At 43.0% G+C, this 24,521-nt stretch overlaps 1 protein-coding gene across 3 annotated transcripts in view; it reads right to left on the reverse strand.

Annotated features, from left to right (window-relative positions):
• FAM219A (family with sequence similarity 219 member A) overlaps positions 1–24,521 on the reverse strand; it is a 94,796-nt gene that overhangs the window by 29,262 nt on the left and 41,013 nt on the right. For all 3 annotated transcript variants that reach the window (XM_068175850.1, XM_068175851.1, XM_068175849.1), the window contains exon 2: positions 10,538–10,637. In XM_068175850.1, the coding sequence (XP_068031951.1) occupies positions 10,538–10,637 (100 nt within the window). The remainder of the gene's footprint in view (positions 1–10,537; positions 10,638–24,521) is intronic.

Raw genomic sequence — 24,521 nt, forward strand, 5'->3', positions numbered from 1 at the left:
TATATGACATCTTAAAACAACTTGGAATCCTAACCAGAAGCAGGATTACAGGTTTCTAGTCCTGCTCAAAGCAGCATCAGCTATGGGATCAGACTAGGCTGCTCAAAGCTTTATTCAGTCAGATTTTCAAAGGCTTCAGGATTGAAGATGGCATGATCTCTCCAGGAAACATTTTGCATGCTTGACTGTCCTCATGGTGAAAAAGGATTTCTGTAAGGTGAGAAAAGTAACAGGCTGGGAATGAAGTACCCACTGATGCTCCAGAAAATTTACTGCCAGCTCAGGCATGATGCTATCATTCCTCAATAGCACAGATGAAGTTTCACATGAAGCTTTTCCTCAGAACTCTCAAGACTATCCTGGTCATGTCCCATCTGATGGTCATAACCAGGTAAATGCAGACAACTGGCAGTATTTTGCTCCCTTTAGCCCTGCCCTTTCCCTGTTCTTTATCTGCCCTGCTTTGAAGCAGAGGAGATAACAGCCTAGTTCTAGGTCAGATGATGTGCTGTAGAGGGTTCAGTTCACTTTGTCAATGAGACCCAGAGCAGCCACAGCCTTCTCTAATCATGACTCCAATTTCCAGGGAGATGGGAACTCCGCAGTACCCAGGAAAGTTTAATTGCAGATAGAAAGAAGAACATTGCCAACAAAGAAGCTACGATCATCTCCTTTCATTGATCATCCCCTTCCAATGAAGGACAGGAAACCCAAAAGACCCAAAATCAAATTCAAGGACTGTGGTGTATTACAGCTTTTCTGCACACAGGCAGATGTGAATCAGCTATGTGAGCTTGGAGGAACTAAAAACATGACATCTACTCACACAGAAATAACTATTTGCTTTCACAATTTGCTTCAACCCCTGCCCCTAAGATCAGAGGCTGCATAAAACCACACTTCAACCTGAGAGCTGAAGTATTCAGGCAGAAAAAGAAACTGAACTTGAGTCTTTCATGTTCTGACTGAAAGTCAGCAGCTAAAACAGGCACAGCTGCTTTGTGACTTGAATCTCCTGGACTTTTTACGGTCAAAACCACCTTGTGAATTAGACATGAATTTGTGAAGAATTCTGGAACCATCAGTTATATGTTTGTTAGTCAACTTAACAATGATTTACTAAGGAATCTAAGCCCAGAATACTTTTCTTTTAAAAAATGTAAGCAAACCTGAAAATACAAATTTTAAAGGTAGCCTCCATCATGGACGCAAACTACCCATGCTTGACAGCATCACTTTAAATATTTAGTATGCTTGCCCTGTTCAAGAAACACTTTTAGCAGTGTCATTTATTACGTCAAACACGGTTTCTTAGATGAACTTATACAAAGTACAATTGTTTCACTCATACTCTTCATCTATTCTCCAAATTTTCTAGTTCTAGAACTAGTATTTAAAGTAATTAATAGAAAATCTTTCCCTTTTTTGTGAAAAACAGCTCTTACTTTCAGGCTGGGTAGTGATGGGGAACAGAGGGGGGCTGTTTTCTGGCACCTGTGAAACTTGGGAGCTGAGTTGCAGCAAAGGGGCTGCCAGCAGCCCACAGCTCTGAAACACCTGATCTGATAAAACTTTCTTCTCACAGCCAGCTCACAGTTTACTCATGGCAGAAAGCAGTTTAAAACTCATGAGCTTCAGACTAGTGAGCTAGACAGAACTGCACCATTCCTCCAGAACACATTAACACCTGCTGACTTGATTGTACTGATTTCACAGCTGTGATCAAAAAAAGAAGGTATGTGGGTTCTGTGGAAAAAGTGGGGTTTGCCTTCCATTTAGAGCAGAAGGCAGAAAAAATCAAAGTTATAGCAAAAAATGAGATGGTTTGGATTTACAGCAGAGTTATCTTAAAGCCCTGTAGAGGATTTATTTTATTGTGTTATAAACAGTGTTACTTTACGAGACAAAGGTTTGGAACATTGACAAAGACTTAGGCTGAATCAATTCAAGCTCCACTCATGGTAAACAGCAAGTAGGATAAAGAAAGGCAGAGAGCTAAGGAAAATAAAATTTGGGCAGAGTTCACAGGTGAAAGGGACATGATGAAGAAGGAAGGCAGGATTGACTGAGAAAAAAATGGCTCAGCTGTGCAGTCTCTAAAAGTGAAGATGTATGATTTCACTGATACAGAAAGTAGGAGGAAGCCTGGGAGAGGAACAGTTTGCAAAGCAGTGTGGAGAGAACAAGAGTCTACTACTAGTAGGAGGCAGACACAAACAGATCACAATTATTACACAGGCTGGAGATGATTATTTGACAAAGACTTGGATCTATCTGCCAAGAATGTAGGTGTTACCCCTCCCTTCCACTTGTAACTGGACCTGGAGAAAGCATATTGTCTATAAGGCATGTTTTCCTATAGGTCAGTTTAAAAAGAGGGTTTGGACAGTGCTCAAATGTTTTAAAATTTGATCAATAATTCCTGCTTTTCCTTTTGGAAGATGTTTCACAAAGGAGACCACAGCTATTTTGCACAGTACCAGGCTGCAAAGTCTCATTTCCATGAGTGATGCAGAAAAGCATACCCTCAGCACAAGCTATTCAGCCATGATGCAGGCACCACTTAAAGTTTTTTGAATGATCGTTGTGTTTAACAACTGGAGAAATGGGATCAGATTGTCCAATTACTGCTGTGACTTTTTTCTTAAATAAAATTCTGTCATGGTAAATATATGGCATCTGTAAAAATAGGTTTATTTTCCTTCAGCGTGCCCTGCTTTATAGAGCATGACTGCCAAGCGGAACAGGGAAAGAGCTGTGCCAAAAGACTGAGGTTTGAAAGAAACAGGTGCCAAATGACCTTCTACACATGGCAGAGCAGGAAGGCTGTGGTCTTGCCTGGAGAAGTCACTGCCCTGGTCCTGTCAGGAGTGAAGTGATTGTCAAGGAACAGGTAAAACTTCCTCTTAGTCCCAGTCAGGACTCTGAAGGTTCAGAGGCCTTTTTAGTCCTGCTATCCTCACTGCAGCTTAATTCCCACTCCTAAAACTTCTCCATAAAACAGTGGTGTTGCCTGGTGTAAGAGGCTGAGACGCTGACAACAGCTGAAACTGTTGAGCTCCTTCTACCAGTCTAGAAAACATGTGCTCAGCACAGGCCCCTACTGCTCCGTGTCTTCAACCAGCTCTCCTTCCATGAAGAAATACAAAGTGGTTTCTTCTGTGCTGCCTCTTTGGGAATTGCTCCTCCCTTGACCTCTGGACCAAAACGGATGGACATGATGAAATGTGACTGCTGCTGACTGGGCAAAAACTGTCCTTTGTTGCTGCTGCAACAAACATTTCTTGTGGTACATCTACCTACCCACCACATTAGAGCTGGGCCTTGCAGGTGGTGCTTTGGCTGTACCACTGGCTGGGTCTGGAAAAATGGGGCTCTGCTGTGCATAGCTGGATGTAACACTGCCTACTCCACCTGGAATCAAGACTAGGGTCACAGAAGAAGGGTTTCTTGGGTGTACCTCTGCTCATGCTCAGTTGAGGTCTGCATCTAAGACCACCATGGTACCCTCACCTAACAAGGACTCTGCTACTGACAGTACACATTATATGGACGACATCCTTGTCTATTCTGCTCTCCTGCTGTGGCACGCCAAGGTTTCTGTGTTTTTATGAATTCTGAGTCTCCAAAGAGTCCTTTAATATCTCACAGCAGCAACATGAAGTTTTCAGGTTGCTATGAACACACCCTCTGTGCATAAAGATAGCAGCTAAAAACCAAGAATTGCAGTGAACTTACTATACCAGGACATGCTCCTTCCCTTTGAGAAGTGTACGTTATCTCTATTTCATAGAGCTTGATCTGCTGATGGAGCATTTTAGTCCCCATCTTCAATAAGTAGACAGTAACCTTTCCCTGTTAAGAACTGAGAATGCAGCACAGAGAAGACAAAATGGGAGCTCACACCACTTGAAAATCAGAACAAATTCAATTAGCCATCAAGCACAGTTTAAGGCTCATCATTAATAAATCAAACACATTAAATAAATGCATCATTCAACACTGTCTGTAGATGCTGTGGTCTGTTCTGGAGCCAATTTACATTAATTATACTGGCCTATACTTGCTTCCTTCAGCTGCTAGGCAGGAATTTATCTACCTTTGGAGACACCAGAAAGAGCTATAGAAATAGTAACACCTGGGTAATGCAGAACTGGGGAAATGTTACACTGTGGTGGAACCTACATTTAAGGACATAGGACTTGGAGGAGCCAGAATATAGACAGAATACTATTGCCCTTTTCTGAGTTGATTTTTTTGAAGATATCAACATCTGCGCAGACAGCCTTATCATCTCAGCTGCTGTTAATCTTTTTAATGTCAGGAACAAGCTGTAAATCACCTTTGGGGACTTCTTTCTTTTAAACCAGTTCTCTACATGCTTCACAGGAAAGAGTGATGAGAGTAACACGTACTTGTGTAATGAGACCTCTGAACAGACTACTGTGTGGTGCTGCCTGCTGGGGTTAGGCTTTGCTAGACCAGGTACTTTTTACTGTCATCACCACTTGCTTCTTTTACTGATTTTTTTTCTCCTTTCTATCAGAGAGACTCAATAATTTGCTCGGTTTGGTTTTACTCAACCTTTTGAGCTGCTTCTCATATTTGAGGTAATTTGACTGTGGTGGGTCAGACATAGAAGAGAATCTGTAATTTGAAGTTCTGGGCTTCTCCTTCAGGCATAAAACCCCCATTTAGACTCTGGATGCTTTGGCCCATTCTCAATACAAAATAAAATAATACCTTCAGGATTAGCTCTCTTTCCTAGACTATCACACTGCAGGTAGCATAAAAATACGCACTGGCTAAAGAACAGCCAGGTAACACCCCAAAATTATCCACTTACATTACAGCTTCCTTCTTCATGACTTTTTACCTGAAGGAGTATTAGCCAAGCAAGGTGTGTGCAACGCAAGATGTGAGTGGGTGTGAGTCTGTTGGCTTGTGAGCTGTGTTGGTACCCAGGTATGTGTCATGGGAGAGGTGCACATACCGTAGAGTATGTGCACTCCACGTATGGGCAAGGCCAGCCAAGTCCTGGTGCAGTGGCATAACAAATCAAGCAAAATTACAGTGATACAAAAAGCCAAGTCATTTGGTGAACCTCATGCCACATCATTCCCATATTCACGTGCTCATGCTCTGCTCCTGGCATTTGCTGACTGGAACCTCCCTTCCCTCTGTCTTACTCTCTCACACATTCCCTCCTGCTGCAATCCAGTGATTGCTTTGCTCCACTTTGTCTGAATGGCTTTACTCTTTACCCAAGCCTGTCTCAGGCACCTCTTTCTTTCTACCCCTCTACTTCTCTTTTAACTAATCTGCAATAATATGCCTGTCAGAACTGGTTTTCTGCCCTTATCTTTGCAGCTCTGTCTGCAGACAACCCTACTAGCCTTAATGTGATGCAGCTGTTCACTCTCTCATCCCTTCCAAAAAGAGCCTGGAAATATTCTACAGGAAGAATGCTACCATAAATCTGTGTATACCGTTTCTCTTATAAATGGAAAGAGAAGTAAGAGATGAAAAAATGTTTAAATAAATTTCTCCCAAGCTCCATGAGACTTCCGAGTGGGGGGCTGCATTTCTGTCTTCATTAAGAAAATCAATAGCAGTGGTGTATTGCTCCTGCTCTCTGGCTTCCACCCTGCCCTTCTCCCTGCACAGCGCACAGACTGTGTTCAAGGAAATGGGTGCTCCCAGGGGAGCAAAATGGCTTTTTGCACTTAAGGTAATGATGTCACTTGAGGTCGCCATGCAAACAATTATGGATATGAAAATCTGCAGTTCTGTCAACAGAGCTGGAACCTGGGGACCTAGCTTAAGAGATAGAGCCTTTTTATAAAATGTTTCCCTAATTTACCTACAGAGCGTCTTCCCAGAAACAACAGCTGCTGTACCTAATTAGCATTAATCACCTTGTTACAGAAGAGCAACTGGGAATAGTACAGTACTTGAAATACTGACAAAATGATACACTAATGGCATTGATCTGTCCGGTCTACTTCAACTTCCCCTTTATTATTCTGTTTTCTGTATGAAAAGCTTCAGAAATCACAAGTTTTGGAGCAGACTGGGAAGTGATAATGCAGAAAAGGATCCACAGATGGGAGCAGATAAAGAGCCTTTCAGCCTACACAAGATGCTTGCTGCTGGCTCTGTTTGTGACTGCACTTCCCAGTTCGGCACCTTGACCTGAGGCAAGAGTAGTCCTGGAAGGGGATCTCTGAGCACAGCATCCTTTTGGGCAGCACTGGGATAGGTTACTCTGCCGTGTGTTTTGTGGCTCTTTAAGACAAGCTCTGAACACATACCCCACCCCGGGGGAAGGGGTAAAACACCTATACCAATTGAAAGATCAATCTCAGAAGCCACGTGGGGCAGTCTGTTATTTACTGGGATCAGAGACCTTCTGTAAAGTTTCAGCCAGAAATGCACCAATTTTGTTAAGTTGAACCCTGAGGGTTTTGTAGTTCTGACTGATACTCCTGGTACTATTCCTCCCTGATCACACAGCAATTCAGTATCTGACATTGCAGCAGGCTGGAAGGCAGGAGAACAACACAGACGTGTCATCAGCCGCTGTCCCCTGATGGAGTATATCCTCTATTCACTTCAATCTCCACCAAGAAGGGACTCAGTCACGAATTAGTTTTGTCCAAGTCAGACACACCAGGGAACACACCATTCTCTATGTCCTTGTGACAGTGTCTTTGCTGCTGTTTAACCATACCAGTTCTGCTTGGTCTAAGTGAACAGCATTCCAGTAACTTCCTCGAGGTGTGACTCAGTTTCTTTAGCTTAGACATTCAGTTTTCACATACATTTATGAACTGTTTGAGTAACCTTCCAAAAACAGTGCCTTATTCCCTATCTAATCCAAGGAGAGGAGGTGTTTACATCTAAGGCCACAAGCACCTTGGAGGGCTGAAGGCTGCTGTGAGTGTCTCTGCCTCTCTCCCACATGTTCATCTGCAGACAGGCATGCAGGACACACTGCCAGGCTCCCAGTGTGGTGGATGTGCTGATGAAGATGCCTCTGCCACAACCCCTCATCCCACAGCACTCCAACCAACGTCCACATTGCCCATTCTGTTTTAACACAAACTAATGTCATGACTGCTAGGAAAGACAGACACAGACTGTCTGGGTAGGGATTTCAGACCAGAGAAGGGAAATTAAACATGCAAAATAGAAAAGCAGATGGCATAGGCTTCATTAAAATAATATCTGATCTCCTGGGAATGCTAGGAGGATCTGTTGCCTTCCAGTGGATGTGGTGCCCTGAGATTTACACTTGGGGATTATTCTGTTCCTCTCTCTCTCCTTATCATAACTCTCCTCCGTTTTCAAAAGCCTTGTAGTATGTGCTCCATCTGGATATGGCTCCTAATAAGGATGTGCTGGAGACATATCCTAAGCACTAATGTACACCCAGCCCCCAACCCTTGCTGTCAGGAGTCTCCTTATCAATGATCTGAAAGAAAGAAAGAAGCAAGGCTGAGCATTGCAGCTCCAGATAGAAAGACAAAGTGGGAGAGCTAGAAAAGTGAGAAATACATAATTAATATGGATACAGTATCAATAAAGGTTGAAAATTATGAACTGTGTGCTTATTTCCCCTTGCTGCGAGGTTCTTTTCTTTATGTGGCCCTAGCATCAAGCACTGTTCCATTTACGAACCAGGTGCAACCTTTAGGAAGTCACTAGAAATACAAGACACCTGTGAAGTTTTTCTTGTATCTAACAGAACCCCCCTCAAGCAAACATGTAGCCAAAGGTATTTATTTAGAGGGGAAGAAACAACCAAGGAAAAGACCACTCAAGCAGCAGGATAAATCTGCGTGCAGTATGTGCAGTTTTCACGCTCTTTCTGTCACACTTCAATCACTGCAGCATCTGGAAGTAAAAGTTGTATTCATGCTGGGTTGGTATTTAATTGAGCTCACTTGAACCAAGCTTCCAGCAAGCACACACGACGGATTTACATATGAATCTTCTCAAACTGAAAAATGACATTTATAAACCTTCCATCAGAACATCTGACATTTGAACAATTGATTCTGATTTAACATTAAAAAATGCCACCATCCATATGGAAAACTTGCAATAGCATTAAGCCCTTAGTTGCTACCATCCCCAACAATGGCTTTGCCAGATAAGCTATTAAAAATTTATGTACCACCTTAACTTTTTCTAGCCTTAAAGAGATTAAAAATAACCCTCACAAGTTTAATGCAGAAGGGACAAAAAAATCTAGTCAGAGGAACGGCAGCCAGAGCTGGGAGATGCAGTGATTAAGCTTCAAGAAAATCAAAGAGGCTGGGCAGAATTAAGAATAAGAGCAGCAGGAGCTGGAGTGGATTAAAGGCATGTTACATTGGCTACAGACAATACTGTCAGTCTCATTTTGCCTCAGATAACCTAGAGCTCATCTGGGTATAGCTAAGAGTAGAGTGCTGATCCAAATGCCACTAGGTATGTGTTCACTTCATTAAAGAGGAACACTGTTTCCACAGAGATCTATCTCCAGAGCAGACGTCTCTCTGGAGACAAGGCAGGAAGATGCTTGTCAGCCTTGCAGGGCAGTTCCTGTTCAGCAGGTAGGTTTCACCCACTATTATCTTCATAAGCATACTGTGGTCAGCACTGAGTTCACCTGGCGGAAGCACCAGCGGGAAAGGAGGTCCTGGCAACAGTGTGCCTCTACTACAAAAACCGTTCAAACACTTCCAGTACCTCTCTTTGACTGTTTATGCCATTCACCACTGGCTAAATGAAAGAGAATGTTTCCTGTGTGAAAAAGCATGAGTTCTGGCAGAAAGGCTAATCATTCTCCTCTATCTGATTCCCAGAAGAAAGCAGGTAAGTTCTGCAGAAGCGTGACTGTGGCCTGTTTTCATGTATTAGTCTATTTCAATAATAGTAACCTTACAATCAACTGATGTAGTCATCCCCAGTTGATAAATTTCAGCTTACAGAACAGTGAGTTTCTCCTGTCTTATTTTTCTCATTTCTATTATTCCAGTTTTCATGTTTTTTTACTCTAAGCCATTTCTGAGTCTTTATTGTACTTATTCTTTACAAATATGCTCTACAAAATTTTCTTTGCCAACTCCTGCTTTTTATGTAAAAGTCACTAATGAACATATACACAAAATGACTGCTGGAGAACTCCATTAGTTATGTCCTTTTTTCTGATACTTTCTCCTTCAACACTACCTGATGTGTTTTGACTTCCCAAGTTTCTCATTCTACCAGCTTTATTCATAATACTGAGATTGGCTAATGATCTACCTCAAATTACTTTTCCATTTAATTTGTATGAATTGAACTTGTTTACCCTAAATCCAAATCTATTTTCAATGATCTGATTTTCCTAGAATGGTGTCATGACATACCAAAGCCAAGTCTAAAAAAGTACCATTTCCTATCACTTTAGTGAATCTCAAGAGGACATTTTATTGCCTAGAAAGTCAAAAATATCACAGACTTACCAATAATAGCATCAATTACTCTCTAACCTGTTTCCTGGTGTTAAATTATCCAAAACAACTACTGCAGTAGTAATTATCTGTCTAGTAACATTAAAGAATTCTCTTGGCAGTGAAAAAGGATCCTGGTGGCATATGGCATGCTGGCAGTAATAATCTTTTACCAAACTATGAATTGTGCTGTCATTAACACACACTGTTGCTCCCTGCCTTTTCCTGAAAAGCAGCCACTGTTTCTGAGTATTCATGACTTGCATAGAGTATTCATGACTTGCATAACAACCCTCAATCAGCAGCATCCTCTCCAAGTCACTTGTTCTGATGTGAAGGACAGCCAGGGGACTCCTTCCTGCTCCTACTAAGAAATTTTCCACATTTAAATTTCCTTTTTTTTTAAGCAAAAAGCACAGTGTTCCTTCGGCTTCTCTGTCATCAGGCTCTTGAATCTGTGTGGCTAAATAGCTGCTCAGGTTTTGGAGGCAGGATGGGCATGTGTGGATTGCTCTTGTAAGTGTTAGCCTTGAAAGGAAGCAGTGTCTTGGGGTAACAGGATGATTCTTCTTCCAGAATTAAAAAAATATTGCTCAAAAATAGCATGAGTATTTGTGTGGGAAACTTTATGGACTTAAAAGTCCTTCATCTCACAGTAATGCAGCTCTTTTTCTGGTAGTGTCTCAACTTCCTGGTCCTTTCCCTTTTGTTGCAACTATTCTGTCTTCTTTTTACAGTCCCTCCATATTATCTCCATTCTTTATCTGGCCAAGTTTTGATCTCAGCTTAATAAAAAACCCGTAGGCTTAAAAAAACTATGCCTTGCTTTTAAGGCACTGCTTCCTTTCTTTACCATATCCATGGATACAGGGGCTTTACATGTTTGTAGGTCAGTTACCTGAATCACAGCAGCAGAATCACAATGATAAAACTGCTCTGTGAGCTGCTTGAGCCTTGATGGCATGCTCAGCCACACGCACAGAGATCTGCATATAATCCTGTCCTTCAGGCCTTGGATTCAGCCTTTTGACTCTCCATCAGCACAGACTCACCTAATTTCACTTGAAGTGGAGATGGCTTATAGTTCATGGCTACAGTCTCTCCCTCTCTTGTATCACAATCTCTGTCCGAAATAGCTGCAGCTGTTGGATCCTGTTAAGAAAGAACAGAAACAAAACAGAATGGTTTAGCTGATAGTTCTGCAGCTTCTTCTCTGAGTGGCTATTAGGCGACTCCACCCCCTTCACATTCAGAGGGAGCAAAAAACATGCCAGTGTTTTGAACACTGGTACCCAGGGCCAAACACAGAACTTTGGAAGCACGTTTATTATGTTAAAAGTGCCTCTGGAAATGCCAAATTTCAACATCAGGCTTATATTATGGATGATATTGGGAATATAATGTGGATGGTGGGTCACTAGTTCAAATTCAGCCTGGGCTGGCAGTAGTCCCAAATAATTTTCATGTGATGACTCCTTGGAGGGTTTTATGAAACGTATTTACAGTTTCAGATGAATTCCAAGTAGATCACTCAACTTCAAACTTTAAACTAAAAAGTTTGAGACCAGGTCTGTCTGGAAGTCCAGCTTGGAAGGACTGCAGACTACATGGGTAACAGAATTCAATTTCTGCTCCCTCTTGGGACCTATTTCATAGCTGACAGGAAAGATCTGTCAGCACCGTACCTTTCACTGTCGCTAAAATTTCCCCCCTGAAAAACCAATCTCTCCAAACACATTCTGCTCCTGGCTACTGGCAGACAACATGTATTGAACTCTATGGTACAGCACATCAAAGAACTTAAGGGAGAAACAAACTATGAACTCAGGCAGTTCTCCTACTGATAAAAATAACCAAAGTCCTTTCACAGCAAACTGCAAACCTGTTGGAATTCTCTCCACTTAGCACCATAGTGAAAATTAAAACTAGTTTTCAAACATGTTCTTACTCCTACCTAGAATATAGAAATTAAATTAAACATGCACATGAATATGTGTGTATGTAAATTTGGGTATGTCACAGGTAGAGCTGCACAGGCAAAGGAAACATTCAGCATTAAGTCCAATACATGAATAAACCATCACTTGTGAGAAATGGAACAAGGCATAATAAATTAAATACTAGAATACTATTCCAAACTATTGAATTGATATTGTCTCTCTCATTTTCTGGAGTTTTTATTTTGTACACAATTTCATGTAAAATGCAACTCATCATTTGGCAGTGACACAAAGCAGAGTCACTGAGTTTCAAAGCAAGATAACATCACTCTTAAACCTCTCAGTAAAAAAAATAATCACTTGTTGAGCCACTCACTGCACATTAACTTTTTAATACACTGTGCTCAGGAGATAAAATGTAATTTTTGACTTACGCTCTAGCTTGGTGGAAACTGGTTAAATAACATATGTAGGGTTATAAAATTTTATGAAAATCTTGCTCCTTTGCACTACCCAATGGACTTTGACAGTGCTTAAAATGGATGGTGTGTACAAGACCTCACATTCAAGGAGAATGCTGAACAAAAGACAATTTCTTCTGCTTTCCTCTAACGCAGTCACTGCTGCAGTTCTCCTCCAATGTAGCAATTTAGTGACTAGGTAAAAAGGTAAGAGCAGGTTGCAAACCAAAAAACCAGTCTCCAGGAGAACATTTAGGCATAAATAGATCAGTTCATGTGGTATCCTTGGAACATGAATCTGGTCTCAAACATGCCCAGCTGAAGGGAATAGATCAGAATCCAAGCTGCAGGAAAGAATCATCAGGGTGTGGCCTCTCACCCTTCAAGGGAAGGGAGCACCCAAGATTTACAGATGCTTGTGGACAAAAGGAATGTCAAAAGTCAGAGGGTCCACAAAATCTTACAAAGTTCTGCTAGTAATTTACACATTTGCCATGGAAATTGGTACATTAGTTCTTAGCCTTCTATTAAGCATCCAGCAGTGGGTTTAGGATAAAGGAGGGAGATGACAGGGAAGGGAGAAAAAGATGAATTAAAGAGGAAAAGAAAAGCAAAGAAAAGCAAAGAAGAAAAGAGAAAGAAGGAAAGAAGGAAAGAAGGAAGGAAAGAAGGAAAGAAGGAAAGAAGGAAAGAAGGAAAGAGAGAAAGGAAAGAAGGAAAGGAAGGAAAGGAAGGAAAGGAAGGAAAGGAAGGAAAGGAAGGAAAAGAAGGAAAGGAAGGAAAGGAAGGAAAGGAAGGAAAGGAAGGAAAGGAAGGAAAGGAAGGAAAGGAAGGAAAGGAAGGAAAGGAAGGAAAGGAAGGAAAGGAAGGAAAGGAAGGAAAGGAAGGAAGGAAGGAAAGGAAGGAAGGAAGGAAGGAAGGAAGGAAGGAAGGAAGGAAGGAAGGAAGGAAGGAAGGAAGGAAGGAAGGAAGGAAGGAAGGAAGGAAGAAAAAGAAAGAAAGAAAGAAAGAAAGAAAGAAAGAAAGAAAGAAAGAAAGAAAGAAAGAAAGAAAGAAAGAAAGAAAGAAAGAAAGAAAGAAAGAAAGAAAGAAAGAAAGAAAGAAAGAAAGAAAGAAAGAAAGAAAGAAAGAAAGAAATCAGCAGTCCTGGCTCCATCGCTGATGCAGATGATGGGGTGTGCAGGGTCCTGGGGTACACACATATCTGGGCTTTGTAGGGGTACCTTTTTTTAGATGAGTTTCCTGCACTGGAGGGAAATTTCTCCCTTTCTGTGTAATTTAGTTACTATTGAAATGGGTTGGAGGCTTCAGGGTATTTGGTGGTCCCCATATCCTTCTACATGCCTGCTTCTTGACCTCATTCCTACACTTGTGCTGTGTTGTGCTGTGCTAATCTCCAGGAGCCAGGATAAGGATGTTTGTCCCAGAAAAGTGCTGCTCTACCTCAACGTGGCCCCTTCTCCAGCCACGTTCTGTTCAGTGTTCTATTACTAACAATCCTTGGCTGTTACTACCAACAATCCTTGGTTGGCTCCAAAGCCATCCAGCCATCAGTGTTTGAGACATTTATATGAGCTCCCTTATCTTCAGGCTTCTACACATGGGAACAGCTAGATAACACAAAGGACATGTCTGTCTGTCAGACATGCTAGAATCTCTCCAAGAGAGATGTCCAAATGGTGCTAAGACGCAACATTTGAGTCCAGGCTTCCTGGATGAGTACCTTTTCTTTGCCAATCTGGGAAAAGGCAGGATACAGCCATTTCTAAGGAACATGAATCCAAGACCTGCATGCTTCCTAGTAGCTACTGAGCACAATAAGGAAGTCCTTGGAGCCCCAGTCTGCTGGCTGCAGGAAGCCACAGAAGTAGACATATTATGGGAACTGACATAGTGTGATGATACTGTCTCCTGTGCTAGTGCAGTCCAGCAGAGAGTACACTGAGTTCAAAGCCAGAAGTCCACATGGCAGAGAAGGGGTCTGGCCATTCCTGGACTAGCCCAGGTTCACATTGGTAAAATCATGCTAAAACTCTCAATCCAAACCAGCCCTTCCCTTTTGTGCAAACTTATGTGCCAACAGTAGCTTTACTTTTGTAGGCAACCTGACCATGACATGAGACATCCACTTGCATCAACAGAGTGGGGGGAGAAATGTTCTGAGGTGTCTTTGAAGATCTGAAAGTGGACCAGTGAACTCAGCTGGAGAAATCTCAAAAATGGGCTCTAGACCAAACACACACAAAAGACTTCCTAGGCCTCCAGAGAAAACGAAGATGATTTTCAAAGAGTGATTATTCCTATTCAGTCTAAGACACTCATCTTAAAAGGGCCTGATTCTGTCCTTGGAGAAGTGTTTCCCTCTCCCCACAGTCTACAGAGAAGGCCTGGCAGCTGGTAGAGCTTCTGACACTGGAGGTGGAAATGATGCAGAACACGGCAGCAGAGTCAGCCCTAGGAATTCTTCCCAAAGGTTTGGCATGACACTTTTCAGCCCCAGCAGCACATTACAGCTGCACAAGAGATCCACAGCTTGAACAGAGGGATCACAAACGCCATCACTGTGGGTGACCACCACTGCATGCATGGGCCAGGCCCACTCCCCCCAGAGAGTAAAATGAATTTGAGAGGAAACCCAGCTGGGCCAGGGATAGTGTCCCCAGTTGCAGTAGCTATCTATCCCTGGTCCAGGAGTGGCAAGACACTATCATATTTCCCATCCATCACTTCACAGACATTCTGCAGCAACTCACAGGACTCCATAGTAACAATGCCCACTGTGAAAACAGCAGCATTCCCACGCCAGCTTGGTTGGAACTGTCTCTGCACAAACACACTCTGCTTCTGTGCATACTGAATGGATGCAGTTCTCTCTCTACAGCTCAACTGTCCAGAGAAATGTTTACTTGACTGATTAGCCTTTTGTTTGTGAATGCCTAAGAGCACACTGAGATTCAACACAGGCTTTTGCTGTTAGAATTTACTTGGCAATTTTTTTTCTTTTTTCACAAGCCTCCCTACACCAATACACTCAGCTCTGCCCCCAACATCAAAATCTCAGTTACATGGTGTGACTGGTCCCAGGACAGATGACGTAACTTCTTTTTGCTCACTGAGGACAACGCAACGGTCCCAAACAAAAGGCAAGCGCTGAGAAGTGCCTGCAGGGGCTGTAGATGGCTAAAGATATTTAATATATTTAACTTTTTGGTTTTTTTTTTTGTTTTTTTTTTTTTTTTTTTTTTTTTGTTGCTAAGGTTTCTGTATGTCTTCATTCCTAACGAAAATATACATTAAATCAGTGCACTGCATGAACATTTGGCTGGGGCCAGAGTTTATTCAAAGGTTTCTCCCCACATGCTCACAGCTTAATTGGGCATGCACAATCACAGCATTTGAACGGTGGGGAGTTTTCTTACTAGGTTGTTTGTTTCTATAGGCTCGACACAAAGGATCTTGAAAACTGCCCTCCTGCTAGGAGCAGCCATGTCCCACAGTGAGTGTACCATGTGCCATTTCTGAACATCAGAAATTAGTTCCAGCGAACCTTTGTGGAGCAGGAGTGCTGTGAATCATCAGTATGCAGGAGCACAGAGAGAAGGTGAAAACACTTTAAGCTGAAATCTGGGGTTTAAGGAAGATGGCATGCTTAGCAGGCTTTTTTATTTTTTCTCTTTTAAATCACTTTCCATTTTGCAGTAATTAAGAAAGCATCAGCTCAAGCCTTTTACTCTTATTATCTACCCCTCCCAATAACCCACATGGACTATGGGGTGGGGAATAGCCCCAAATGATGGAGCTGGGTGCTTGGTACAAACTTACTCTGGCAGCACTTGGGAAAACACAGCTTTCTATGCCTTCCTTCACAGTCAACACTTCTGATCCCTTGCAAGCTTAACAAGGCCCCATTTTCCTTACTCTGCAAATCCTCAGGGACCCCAGTGTATGCGGAAGAGAATGGGCACACACAATTTCTTTGGTCTTCAGCTGAACCTCGAAAACATATGTGTAACTTGAGCAGTCTTTATCTGCCCCTCCTTCCCATCCTCAAAATCAAATATATTAAAAAAAAATATTTACAGCTCTCATGAAAATGTTCTCCACTTTGCTGTCTGTGGGAAATTGATCACCAATGCAGCTCTGCTGCTTTTTTTGGATAAAAGCAGGGGGGGCAAAATTGCCCTCATCCTCTAATCTCAAGGAAAGACCCAGTATACAGGGCTTGATCATCACTGCTCTCCATAGTTCACAGGCTTCTATCTGACCACTATCAATTGTATCATTATGAGCCAACTGATCAAGAATATAATCCAACTAACTTGTCTCTCTGCAGTACCCATCAATGAAGTACTTGCTGTCTTCTGTTTCTGTCCTACTTAAAAGATGCTGTAATTCTCAGTACCAACACAAGTGTGACAGCTTACAGCGAGTGCTTGCAGCTCAGCAGACATCTGCTTTCTGGAGCTGTCCATGTGGATTGCATACTGCACACAAATGCTAACAGGAAAGGACAAGTCCAAATGTTTTGTTTCTTTCCTACATCAAACATTGAGTCTGAAAAATGGATAGATGTTCTGTGCATGGGGGACTGACTTAGTGAGCAGAAAAACAAGTGAGAAACCACACACCATGAATACAGGGGGTACATTTGGGTCAACGAGAAGTTTCTGTGATTCCAGCTGTCATTCAGACTCTTGGGCTAGAACATTGCTAATAAATATTTATACCTTCAGTCTGTGCCCTGTGGAACAGAAAGTGCTGCATTGTTGGCAGATTCCCTCTGCCTCAAGCTCTGCCATGCCAGGTATTCCTGAGAAATCTGGCTATAGAAAGCTTCTGGGAAGGGGACTCTGACGTGCACAGGTAGGTATGTAAAATCTCACACCGTGTCGGACAGCAGACCTCTGTAGCCTCTACATATCACAACAATATAGACGTGAAGTATCTATGAACATAAAGTGCGAAAAAAACCCACCAGGAACAAAAACACTGAAAACCAAGATGTGCACAGTTTGATGTCTATGCAAGAAACAGCATAAAGGAAGGGCTCAGATTTACAGGGGATCTGATTTATACAGGGGATGAATTCAAGCCCAGTGTATAGACAAACAATGGTCAGTAGTAAGAGCATGTTTGTCAAGAGAAAGGAAAGAGTCACAGGGTGATGTACAGCAGGAATGGAACCAGAAAGCCTCACAAAAGACTCTCTCATGATTTCTTCCTCAGGCTTCAGCTTAACTGATTTCTTCAGTGGGCTTCAGCTCACTTCATGGGCTTCAGTTTTGGAGCCCATTTTTTCAAGGGAGATGTAATCCCCACATCAGTCCTATGGATAAAAGCTAGAAGCTACAACCACCCCAGAACACTAGAAGAATGGGATTGCTCAGAGAAGAAAAGGAAGGATATTATAGCTGTCTTCAGTTATAGAAAGGGCCACCAGGGAGAAAAAGAGGAGTATTTTTTTTCATGTTTCTTATAATGAGAATAAGAAATAATTATCTTAAATTGCAGTAGGATTACAAGGATGTATCACAGAAAAATAGAGAGGCAAGGCTAAGGGGATATGCATTTGCCTGATGAAGTTGTGGCATTGTTGCTGCAAACCCAGGTTAGAAACTGATGTCACACAGAAAGTCAACAGAGCTGATCTGGTTTTCAGGCTGACCGATCCTGATCTGGTGCAAACTGTGAAGATACCTGGTCTTTTTAGATCCCTTTCCTCATCTGTCTTAACAGAAGAAGAACTTCCTTCCATACCAGACTGACTTAGTCAGAACACCAGTCAACGCTGCAAAGAGGTGTTCTCCAAGTTTCCCTACCGACTGCCAAGGACCATGACTGACCTCCACCTTCTCTCTGGGAGAGCTGAAGAAAACAATCTTTTTCCTAAGTCTCACATGTTGAAGGAACTCCAGAATCACATGGGGTCCAGAGCAGAAGGCTCCTGGGAAGACATGATTGTCACTTTTCATCAACATGTGCACTCTGCCAGATCCACAGCAGTAACTGCTCATCTCAGCATCCCACCCTCCCTCTACCAAAGTCAAAATAAATGACATTTTGGCGACACAGAGACTGATGTACTGAAAAACATTCTGATAGCTACTGACTCCATTTCAACAAAGCAATAAACAACAACTGTTTATTGACTTTCTACTAGCTCTGCCAATGCACCACTTACAACATTGCTGTTTTTCTTTTCTGAGCAACTGAACAGATCTTGTTTAAAAAATTAGGCCTGCAATATCCACTACAAAATCCAGATTTTGAACCTGAATAGTTTATAATTGTAAGACAAAATGGTGTTTGAAACCATTTTATTTCAGCGACTGAGAAGCCAGCAGTATTAATATTGCTGAAAAATTAAAACCTTTAGTCTTATTAATTAAACTGAACCAGCATGTCACTAAAATGACTTTTTGCTGTGTACACCTGCAGCTCGGGTAGCTCAACGCACTGACGGGTAGCCAGGAGTTCAGACCAAAGTTTTCTTTGCTTCAAATGAGGGCAGAAGAGAAGTGCCAGTCTCCCTGTGGGTACTCCAGTGCCAGTGCTGAAATGCTCCCTTGGAACCCTGGCCACAAAGGGTCTGCCCAACTGCCACATTCAGGCTGAACAAAATGCAGCAAATGGAAAGGCATAAGCAGTGGAAAGGGAGCAAGATGTTTCAGTGATCTGTTTTCCTAATCAAAAATGACATTTGCAGCAGAGGGAAGAAACTTTTTTTTTAGATGATGGTGTATGACTAATCCTGGGAGTCTACAGTAGCAGAGGAAGCACCAGTGCAGTAACTAGACCAAATATTTTGGGAAAACATTTGAGGGACAAAAAAGAAAAACGGGAGTAATTACATGATTTCTGTTAGATTTCCCTCTGAGCACACCAGCAGCACAAGCAGCCCCTGGCCCTTTCTTTTCAATCATGATAGAGTATATTTAACACCATATTTCCCTCCAGGCTCTTTCACACACATAAGCCATCTCTATTATCACATGCATTTATAAGTTTGGTATCTTGTGCTAGCTTTACATGACTTAAATTGGATCATTAACATTGCAAATTAGAGAAATGCCATACTGCACTCCCCACTGCCTGCAGCACTTACCAAGTGGCATGCAATAGCTATTTAAAACCAGCTATTAACTGAGGTATGTTTTCAGGATGATTCAGTATCAAAATAATTCCTTCCTTGTAAAGGATATATACGTGAAGATATTACGCCTTTCCTTTTGTGCCTCTGATTACACAGCCACAGCTCTAAGGTGCAACATGAGTATTCAAGGTGCAAAAGCATCACAGATTCCTTGGTAGCTATTGAAAGAGTCAGTTTAGCAACTGGCATCTGGCCAAATCAGGATTACAAAAAACACCATACAACTTTACAACTGCTCTGCTCTTTAAGCCTCAACTCTTGAGGGGAGATACCCTTAAAATGATTAAAAACTTGAGCAACCCGTCAGAGCCAAGGTCACAGTGTGTTTGGAGAACAGAGGCAGGAACAGGAGCCCAGGCCCTTGGCTGTTATGTTGCAGTTGAGTCCTATGGAAAACTGCTCAGCCCCAGTGCAGTCCGCAAGGGACCATGGCAGGTTCTTGTAGTGACTGAATCCATGCGCACTGGTTGTTGTCAAGAGCTTATTTCAGGTCTGTGTCCTATCTTTACTTCTTCAAGTCTTTAACAGAGCCTCACCAAAAGGAACAGCCTGTTTTCAAAGAGAGAGCTGTTTTCTACCTCAAATAAAGATTTTCACAGATTCTCCTGCATAGTGGAGGGGAACTGTGCTTCCTTCCCATGGAGAACTCTACGGAACTGTGCTTCCTTCCCATGGACAACTCTTAACACCTAGAGAAACCAGCTGAGGAAGTGCAAGACAAGAAGAGCCATCATTACTGAAATGCCATGATTGTGAGCATATACAGAGTGGTTTATGGATCCCCTCCATGCACAGGTAGGCTGCCCCAGCTGTACAGGAAAGACAAAATCAAAGTTTGGCTGAATGAAACACTAGAAATTTTGGTTGGTTCTAGCAGATACTGCAGAAGTGACATATTCTGACAAAAAAAGACCTGGCGCAATACAAATGACACTAGGAGAGCCCTGTTGCTGTGAGGTTAGTTCCCACCAATGTCCTGGAGTCTGGATAATTGCTGCCACAGGCCATTGATTGGATCCAGCATGGCAAACACGATGTTATTGAGCTTTTACAGTCTCTGGCTGTAAGAACAATAGCCGGAAAAGCCGGGATGGCTCCACATCCACACCTTTCAACAGACCAAAGGCTCTAATCAGTGGTTCAATGTCACACCTATTACAAGTATAAATTTGGGGTCACCAGATTCTGTTCCAGTTGGTCTGGGTTTTGTTTTTGTAAGGCAGCTGATTTTTACATATTCAACTTCTGTACAAGTGTGATGAATGAGGTTTTCTTTTTGCTTCTGGAATACCCCTGGCAACTTTAATCTAATCCCTCAGATCCTTTTCTGAGCTGTTTGATTGCTTCTTCTGTTCACTCCTTCTCCAAGAAAAAATTTTCATCCTGCCTTTCTCCTGCAGCTGGTAAATCTCCCTTCTTCCAGAGAGCAAGGGTGTCTGGCTTTGCAGGCACTCTGACTGTGGTCTCAACCCAGGAAAGGAGACAGGTTGTAAGCAGGATACAAAGCCCCGAAGAAGCACAGTGGGGCCCCACCACTCTGGAATGGAGGCTCTCCAGGGAAGCAAGTATGGCACCAAGCCTGTGAGAGTTCAAGAAGCATGTGGACAATGCTCTCAGGCACATGGTGTAACTTCTGGGATTATCTCGTGCAGATTCAGGAGTATGATCCTTGTGGGTCCCTCCCAACTCAGAATGTTCTATGATTCAAAAGATTTATCAGGAAGCATAATGGATGCCCACTGGCATTTAAAGCTCTGTAACAAATACAAAAAAATCACACACTCTTCCAACACAGCCCCAAAGATGTGCAGCTGCCCAGGGCTCATGCACCCCGCACATCTGCTGCACTGAAGACAGCTGGGGATCCCAGTAGTGGACACTAGCTTAGCCTGGACAGAGCAGAGACTTTGACACAGCCCATGCTGTTGCTGGGCTCAGAGCTTTCCCAGGACAAAGTCCTGAGAGTTCACTTGTCCATACTGCAAAGGTGGATCCCGACAATAAAAAACTGTCAGTTTCTCTGCACTAGTAGAGAAAACAAAGCCACCAAGCTCAGAGCTCAGCAGCCCTTTGCTCTTTAGCACCACACTTTCAACTTGTCCCAGGAGATAGAAAGCTCAGCCATCAGATTTCCATATTTATAAGAAGAGAGTTTCTGTTTAGCCAAGCTTGCGACAGAAATAACCCTGCAAACAGCAACATGAGCAGCAGCATGGCAAACACATCTGAGGGGCAGGGATGTGAAAGCCAGGGGAGATCTCACGGTGCTCCCTACCTTGGCATGGCTTTCCAGGCCTGCCTGAGAAATTCTGAGGGCACAAATCATTTTGGCTTCTAAAATAGCTTGCCTCGCCCCCACCCCACACTCCTTTATCTCTGTGACTAATTAGCATCCGGAGGGATACAGATTCTCTTCTGATAAAGCAATGTTTGGCTCCCTTCTCCCCTGACACATTTGTATTAGAAATACCCTCATTATGTGACTAATCAGGGAAGCTGAGACAAAGGTACAGAAGCTGACTTAAAGGGAAATCACTGATTTTTATAAAAGCAGCTTATAAATTATTCTGTCTCTAAAGGGCAGGGATATTTCCTCCCCTCACAGCGCTGAAAAAAAAATGCAAATTTGAGGTTCCTGAAGAAAAAAATCCATCTTTATTACCAGAAGCAGTGGCTTTTATCATTCCCAGTATTTACTGAGCTTGGTCCCAATTCCCTTGGTTACTGCAGGGTTGCAGTTAGTGTACTGCAAAGGTCCTGGAGAGCCTGCCAGCCCTGTGCTGCACACAGGGGCTGGGCTCAGCAAGGTGTCCAACAGCTGCAGTGCTGCCTGACACAGTGGATGGCAAGTGACAAGGCTGGTTAGCAGTTTACCACACTGAGTTTAATATTCAGCAGCACATGAAAAGTCAGCCACATCACCAGCCGTCTCTTGAGATGGTCTGAAGATATTTTAGCTATATCTTTCATGTAGCACAGCAGGCTGATTGAAAACCAGAGTCTATTGAGGTAATCTGCACTTGGCAGAAGGTCTCTGAAATAAAGGCAAGCAGACCCCATCTGGCAACAGCAACAGAAGAGCTTTTTAAAGGAATTTGTTTCCCTTGCATGCTCCCTGGAATGGAGCTGGTGTCCATCCAGCTCCAGCTTGTCTCCTTCACCTCCCGTTGACAGCACCAGAAAGAGATACCAGGCCAGACAGCTTCCGCCTTGCTTCTTTCAAGGCAGCCCCTTTATCAGCTGAAATCAAGCCATCTGTCCCCGGCACCCTTTGAGGAGCTGCAGCAGATTGTGGAGCATGGGAGGATGCACTGCATGATGTAGGAACAGGAGGTCGAGGGAGCTCATTGCATGCACAAAAATCCCAACCAGATCCCTGTTTGAGCTGGGAATAGAGATGAAAAGGTGAACACACCATCGGTGCTCCCTGGGACAGGCTCAGGCACATGCACAGACTCTTGGTCTTTATTCAGGTCCCTCTGGGCTGCTGCTCCTTCTGCTGCTAATACATGGACCAGCCCCAAGGCCCTGTGCTGACCCTCCCAAAGGCTTTGCTGTAAGGCAGACTGCTGTGAGCCATGGCAGGGGTTTGCCTGCTTTGCTTTTTAAGTGTGACTGCCCAAATCTTTGGATTTAGAGTGTTTTTCCAGATGCCAAATGTCTACTCTTTGGGGTGAAATTTTGCACTTTGGACATTTCCCTTAGCCTAATTTGAAATATATTCCATATTTGTATATAGTTCTAAAAAAAAAAAAATCCCAACTCTTTTTCTTTTGTTGAGGTGGGGTGCTGGGAACAGATTTGGTCACCTGAGCCTTCCCCTCCAAGTGATATCCTTCTCTGCAGGTACAGCCTGAGGCTGAGGCTGATGAAGGCAGGGGGACTGGCAGGAGGTGAGCAGGGAGGAAAAGCCGGATCTAGCAGTAGGACTAGAGCTGTCTGGAGAAGGTGATGGAAGAAAGAGACTGGATGGATAGCCAGATAGCCAGGAGGGGAAAGAAGAACAGTACAGTTATGTTCCTAGAATAATAGGTCCAGGAAGAGAATGAAGAGACACAACAGGGACAGCAGAAGGCACCCATGGTTAAAAGCACAGGAAGACACAGCTGTCAGACATCAGTGATATGATATACCCTCCTAGGCAGTGCTCTGACAAGGCTCATAGACCTGAAGCACAACATCTGACCATTGCTGTTACTTCTCTAGGTGATCCAGGCTACCTTTGAGTGAAGCTCCAGAAGCTTTCTGGCAATGAACAGATTTAGGAAACTGACTGCGACCTGAATACAGGTAAGGCTGCTGGCATGTAGCAGTGTGTTCAGACAGAGCCCAGAGACATGCTGGTGATGCTGTGACAGGCCATGTTGGGGTTTTCTTATAGTACATTTTTCTGTTTTAAAGCTGCAGGGAACTGACATTCGAAGCATATAGCAGGGATAGTTTTCCAAGCTCTCAAACACAGCTACTGCAGCCTAATTTGAGCCCCTGCAGCCTATGTGCTACAACACAGCCTGTAATGACATATCCGTGTAAACCCTTTCCCTTGGTAGTGCATCATGGACCTATGCTGGAGATGAATCAGGGTTACACAATGAAAGAAGAGAAGCCTAAGTCTGTGGTTTCCTGCAGAAGCTGCAAGTGATGTAGGGAAAAGGGAAGCACAGTGCAGAGACAGAAAGATGATTTTGTGATTATACAATGCGGAGCTGTCCTAGAGAATTGGGACTTGTATGCTCTTACAAGAAATGTGCCAAGTCTCTAAAAACAGATTTCCCACAAAGGGTCACTAATAAGGTCTCCCTACTTTGCTGGAACACTGGATCAGAGCCTTGCAGTGTGATATGATGGGTGCTTACAAATGCTACCAAAATTGAGTGGGAGTTGTACTTGCTGCAGGTGAAAATATGTGAATCAGAAGTGGGGGAGTGTGAAAGACTCAGGCAATAGGTATCCTACACTGAAAAGCCCAAATGAATTTCTGGCCTTAGTCCGTCTGTCTCAAGCCCTTACCTGTGCTAGATGTCACAAGATCATGAGACAGGGAAGGTATTTTGAAAAGACATGGGGCATCTGGTAATTTCTGGCATTTCTAATACATCCCTTCACCTAGCAGCAGGGCTGCAGAGATGAACAAGGACTTTGTGAGGTGCTCAGATATCAGTCATGCTAAATGCCACAGAACAGTCCATAAAATGTCTTTCTAGGCCATCGGGGGAGTTTTGTTCTTCTGGCTTTTTTTCACCTTGTGTGTGTGTGGCTCTGACATGTCTTTCTGTACATGAACTGTTTTTCCAGAATTACCCTGTTAACGTCTTCATGCTCTTTGCTCAGTTAGTTTTCTCACAAACTTACTCTTTTTCCATTATCATTCAAACTACTGCAATTCAGGGAGAGAGAGAGTGTTTCAATTATGTCACACATCCCTGGTCAATGTAAAGAGTCATCTCTCTACCAATCTGTCCTTTCCTCTGTCTTGAGAGCC

This window comes from Anomalospiza imberbis, chromosome Z (genome assembly GCF_031753505.1).
Source record: "Anomalospiza imberbis isolate Cuckoo-Finch-1a 21T00152 chromosome Z, ASM3175350v1, whole genome shotgun sequence".
Lineage (NCBI taxonomy): Eukaryota > Metazoa > Chordata > Aves > Passeriformes > Viduidae > Anomalospiza > Anomalospiza imberbis.